Genomic DNA, 6,216 nt, shown 5'->3' with positions numbered 1-6,216 from the left:
ACAGTACCCTCATGGACAGTATAATATAACTGTGAAAATATTAAGTACTAACAGCATGTTCGCATCGTCACATCTTTAAAATGGAATATCTTCAGAACCAATCAAGATATTCACTTACTTTTTTTCTTCTTATATTGTCATGTTGTTTGCCAAAAATCACATTTCAGTCATTGTAATGAATATTTAAATTTTCACTGCCGCCACCTACTAGCAACAACAGAAAAATATTTTTCCCTTACCAGTCTCTCCAGTGAAACACACCTCCACAGAAGTGTTCACACTTAGCCTGAGAATCAAAGCACTGATTCCCCACTAAGCCCAAGTCCCATCAAACATGAACCAATATCCACTTGAATGTTCTATCAGCTCTTCCAGCTCAAGAGTGCCTCACTTCCCCCTCTTCCTAATACAAACAGGGATATTTTCCAAAAGGCCCTACCATCTCACAACCGGAAAGGGAAGACAGCCTCTCTTATAAACCAAATCCTTTCTTCCACCCACAAATCACCTCAATAATACATATCCTGTCACCCCTATGCAAATTCTAATAATGAGAGTGGCCAAATAACAATTCTCACAACACTTAGCTTCACTGCAAAAGAGGAAATTGGTCATTCCACTCAAGGGAGACAATCCCCGTAACAAAATTGGAAAACTGGGAATGAGTTGTTTCCCTTAGACCGTTCACCCCGTGACAATGTGTGTGTGTGAAAGTGTGTGTGGCAAGAAAGTGTGTGTTTGGGTGTGTGTATGTGAAAGTGTGTGTGACAAGAAAGTGTGTGTTTGGGTGTGTGTATGTGGAAGTGTGTGTGACAAGAAAGTGTGTGTTTGGGTGTGTGTTTGTGAAAGCGTGTGTGACAAGAAAGTGTGTGTTTGGGTGTGTGTATGTGGAAGTGTGTGTGACAAGAAAGTGTGTGGGTGTGTGTATGTGAAAGTGTGTATGACAAGAAAGTGTGTGTTTGGGTGTGTGTGTGTGAAAGTGTGTGTGACAAGTGTGTGTTTGGGTGTGTGTATGTGAAAGTGTGTGTGACAAGAAAGTGTGTTTTTGTGTGTGTATGTGAAAGTGTGTGTGACAAGAAAGTGTGTGTTTGGGTGGGTGTATGTGAAAGTGTGTATGTGTGTATAATAAGAGAGAGAGAGAGTGTGTGTGTGTGTGAGAGAGAGAGGAAGGAGGAGGAGAACATATGCAGCAGTGATGTGTATGTTTGTAGATTTTTTCTGTCATATTTCTGTAGACACCTTAGGACCCTGAATTTTACCGAGGGAGTGAGTGTGTGAAAATGTCACTGTTACTGTTTGTTTTTTTAAACAGAAAAGTTTTCATCCTGCTTTCACAACAATCCTGATTTGTTACACATTGATCGGTCAATGTTTGAGCAAACCGAAGCAGCTGTTACAATGTTATATGCATACAGAGTCCAATATTAGCAAAAAGCAGTGTCCTGCAATGTAGACACACTAACACTGCCAACTACTTAGATCAACATTCCTGTTTTGCGTTCTGCTGTGGTCAAGTTTTTATGTGACAAAAAGCTTTCTCCAGGAAAACTACAATACAGTAGAATCCTTTTTCTTCTTCTGCTGTCTGCATGTTGTTGTTTTCTTTTCTCGATATATCAGAGAGACATACACCTAAAGATTTTCAGCAAATATGACCCAACTCAATTCTTTTATCCCTGACCTATCCACGGACTGCTGTTCTTTACACAGCTAATATTAATGAATCCACATTTTTACAGAGGTATGAACAACTGCTGTGTTAATTTGATAAGGAGGAAGGTGGAGTGTTTTTACAGAGGTATGAACAACTGCTGTGTTAATTTGATATGGAGGAAGGTGGAGTGTTTTTACAGAGGTATGAACAACTGCTGTGTTAATTTGATAAGGAGGAAGGTGGAGTGTTTTTACAGAGGTATGAACAACTGCTGTGTTAATTTGATAAGGAGGAAGGTGGAGTGTTTTTACAGAGGTATGAACAACTGCTGTGTTAATTTGATATGGAGGAAGGTGGAGTGTTTTTACAGAGGTATGAACAACTGCTGTGTTAATTTGATATGGAGGAAGGTGGAGTGTTTTTACAGAGGTATGAACAACTGCTGTGTTAATTTGATATGGAGGAAGGTGGAGTGTTTTTACAGAGGTATGAACAACTGCTGTGTTAATTTGATATGGAGGAAGGTGGAGTGTTTTTACAGAGGTATGAACAACTGCTGTGTTAATTTGATATGGAGGAAGGTGGAGTGTCTGTCGTGGTCTGGGTTCAAATCCTGGTCTCAAAAATCAAACTGTACGTCTCATCATTCAGATGAGATGATAAACAGAGGTCCTGTGTGCAGCATGCAGATGACGCACTGAAAAAGAACCCATGGCAACAAAAGTGTTGTCCTCTGACAAAATTCTGTCGAAGAAGTCCACTCAGATAGGTACGCGGAGAAAGAAGTCTACTCAGATACATATATATATATAGATCTATCTATCTATGTGTGTATATATATATATTATAAATATCATCACAGTCTCCCTGTGCCACTGTACTGAAAATACCTGCTTCTGTTTTACTGCACAAATGTATACTGGAAATGAAAATGGTGTATTCTGCATTCTGGCATGTTCCTGAATAAATCATACACAAGAAATTTACAATTGTCAAGCCAAAGAATAATTTTATTCCAACAGGATGCTTCAACAACAGGAAATAATAAGTTCATGATAATCATGATTATGAATAAATACTGAATGACACACTTCTTAAAAACTTCTGCTTCCCATGTGCATCTCCCTTTGCAATATTATGCACATTCTGTTGTATAATATTAAATACAGTATCCAGACAACTACAAGCACACACCCAAAATGCGCACAAAGACAGACTGCTCAAGGTCTTACAGAAACAAACAAATTGCTTTATGTAACCACATGTCTGGAAGTTTTGATTGAGATTTGAAACGATACGGGAAGGAACAGTTCATCAGCAAATCCAGAACAGAGTTCAGGACTTGAACATTTCCCCTATAACAAAGTTCCAGAAGGTTGGAGCATTGTGACAGGACTGGAACAATTCACCAATAAGTCCAGAAAACATAACTTTCCAGAAGGTTACAGCTCACCAGGAAATGCTCTCTCACCAACAGTCTGGAAAATGTCTTGATAAAAGTTTTAGTATTCTTTCCAGAAAACATAACTTTCCAGAAGGTTACAGCTCGCCAGGAAACGCTCTCTCACCAACAGTCTGGAAAATGTCTTGATAAAAGTTTTAGTATTCTTTCCAGAAAACATAACTTTCCAGAAGGTTACAGCTCGCCAGGAAATGCTCTCTCACCAACAGTCTTTGGAAAATGTCTTGATAAAAGTTTTAGTATTCTTTCATCAGATGACAAACATTACCAAGAGCATCATAGAGTTGCTGCATGCATGTCCATACAAAACACACATGTGAGTGCACAAGTACTAAGTGAAGTTATGCAACAACAACAACAAAAAAGGAGAAAAAGAAAGTGTTGGGGCAGAATGAGGAGACTTGGGTGAGGACGAAAAAGTGAAATCTGCTGTTCTTTGGTTCATAGAGATTCCACCAAGCACGTAATAAGCAGTCAACTTGTAACTCGTTTTATGCAATACTTTTAAGCATATTCTGATTATTGAGGTGGAAAAGTAACCACATATTTTAACACTGAACTCGTCACTCCATTTTGAGCACTACTTTCTTGCCTTTGAATCCCTCTGTGGCAGCAGCAACGGCTTCTTTGTACTGACAAAGTGAGTAGACATCCGCAGAGGGGGACTGAAATTTCCCTGTGCGCATCAGATCACAGAGTTCAGTCACCATTTCCTGTTTCAAGGGACTGTCTATGTGTCTCTTGTTCCACTCCGTGTTCCAGTAACCAACAACACGAACCTCTTTGAAAATCAGCGCACCTGTGGGCACAGTCACAGGCTGGCGTGACATCCCCCCATAGGTCACCATTGTGCCACCTTGTGCTAAATTACGAAGAAGTTCTGTTGCACTTTTTCCACCGACCCCATTCAAGGCCAACTTGGGAGCTGCTGACAGCGACTTCATGAAGTCTTTCATCTCTGGCGAGCGACAGAATTCATCTGTGATGACGTGATCCGCGCCCAGACTTTTCAAGCTTTTCTCCAGGTCCTGAAAGTCCGGGCGGTTGCGGACGACGTTGACGGTGGTGACGTTCCATTGTCTGGCCAGCTGGATCACCGCCTGGCCCACGGCGCTGTTGGCACTGTTCTGCATGACGACATCACCGGCCTTCAACTGCACGTAATCCTTCAGCATGCGGTAGGCCGTGCACGGGTTGACGACGAGTGTGGCAGCCCCCAGGACTGGAATGTCGTTGGGCACCCTGCTCACGTCCCCCTCCCGACTGACCGCGTGACTCCTCCACGTTCCCCACCCTGAGTCGGCAGGGTTCACCCAGTCCCCGACTCGCAACTGTCTGACGGCGCTTCCTACCTCAACGACCTCCCCGACACCCTCGTTGCCCACGACGGCAGGCAGGGGAGGGCGGATGAAGTAGGTTCCCTCGACCATGTTGATGTCTGACGGGTTGACCGGGGCTAGTTTCATTTTCACCAACACTTCGTCCTCTTTCAGGGGCAGTTGCACAGGCACAGTTCTGTCCGTCAGTACCTTGCGTGGGTCGCCATGGCTTTCATAGATTATCTGGAAGGAACTCAGATTTCGAGTAGAATTTTGTGAAAATTGGTGAATGAGTGGAATGTACACTGCGTCTCTACACTTCGTACAAACGTTCAGCTTTCTTGCCGTGAATGGCAGCAGACGAAGTCGTCCTACAGTCGCCATCTTGCTTTTTGGATCTGTCTAAACACAGGAAACTGGGAAAATACCGTAACAAAACCCCAACCGTACAGTTTGAAAAAAAACTGCATAACATTGACAAAGCTTCCAACAGAACTTCGAGAACTTTAGTCTATCAGAGCATACCACTCACACAACAGAGACGGGATGATATGAATGCATTGTAACCTCAGTGTATTTTATATGACTGGAAATTATGTCAGGACCAGACAGAGAGACAGAGTGCGGAGCGCAAAAAACAACTTGATGAATTGGGTCAGCTGTTCCTTTTGGTTAAGAAAAAAAAAGGGACTATTAAAAAACACTAATTGTGCCGCCACACTTCAGACAACCATTTACATACCCTCCCCACCCCTTTTTTACAGTGTGCAACCGTGACCACGCTTCACACAGCCATTTACATACCCCTACCCCGGGCCCCACGGTTTACAGTGTGCAACCACGCTTCACACAGTCATTTACATACCCCTATCCCTCATTTACACTGTGCAACCACGCTTCACACAGCCATTTACATACCCCTATCCCCCATTTACACTGTGCAACCACGCTTCACACAGCCATTTACATACCCCTATCCCCCATTTACACTGTGCAACCACGCTTCACACAGCCATTTATATACCCCTATCCCCCATTTACACTGTGCAACCACGCTTCACACAGCCATTTACATACCCCTATCCCCCATTTACACTGTGCAACCACGCTTCACACAGCCATTTACATACCCCTATCCCCCATTTACACTGTGCAACCACGCTTCACACAGCCATTTATATACCCCTATCCCCCATTTACACTGTGCAACCACGCTTCACACAGACATTTACATACCCCTACCCTGGGCCCCACTGATTTACAGTGTGCAACCACGCTTCACACAGTCATTTACATACCCCTACCCTGGGCCCCACTGATTTACAGTGTGCAACCACGCTTCACACAGCCATTTACATACCCCTACCCTGGGCCCCACTGATTTACAGTGTGCAACCACGCTTCACACAGCCATTTACATACCCCTACCCCGGGCCCCACGGTTTACAGTGTGCAACCACGCTTCACACAGTCATTTACATACCCCTATCCCCCATTTACACTGTGCAACCACGCTTCACACAGCCATTTACATACCCCTATCCCCCATTTACACTGTGCAACCACGCTTCACACCGTCATTTACATACCCCTATCCCCCATTTACACTGTACAACCATGCTCCACACAGTCATTTACATACCCCTATCCCCCATTTACACTGTGCAACCACGCTTCACACAGTCATTTACATACCCCCCCCCCCCATTAACTGACACTGTACAACCACGCTTCACACAGTCATTTACATACCCCCCCCCGCCCCCCATTAACTGACACTG

The 6,216-nt window shown here is 43.6% G+C and overlaps 1 protein-coding gene across 1 annotated transcript; it reads right to left on the bottom strand.

The window, feature by feature from the left end:
- Positions 1 to 2,644: 2,644 nt before the first annotated feature.
- Positions 2,645 to 4,823, bottom strand: LOC143283152 (enoyl-[acyl-carrier-protein] reductase, mitochondrial-like). The gene has a single exon (XM_076589298.1). It carries the CDS (start codon positions 4,817 to 4,819, stop codon positions 3,680 to 3,682), a length of 1,140 nt encoding a protein of 379 aa, XP_076445413.1. The 5' UTR covers positions 4,820 to 4,823; the 3' UTR covers positions 2,645 to 3,679.
- Positions 4,824 to 6,216: the final 1,393 nt, after the last annotated feature.

This window comes from Babylonia areolata, chromosome 6 (assembly GCF_041734735.1).
Source record: "Babylonia areolata isolate BAREFJ2019XMU chromosome 6, ASM4173473v1, whole genome shotgun sequence".
Classification (NCBI taxonomy): domain Eukaryota; kingdom Metazoa; phylum Mollusca; class Gastropoda; order Neogastropoda; family Buccinidae; genus Babylonia; species Babylonia areolata.
The sequence above is the reverse complement of the archived record's forward strand: the minus strand, read 5'-3'. Positions and strand labels throughout refer to the sequence as shown.

Coding starts and splice junctions, on each gene's coding strand:
- LOC143283152 (XM_076589298.1), bottom strand. CDS start 4,819: ATGGCGACTGTAGGACGACTTCGTCTGCTGCCATTCACGGCAAGAAAG.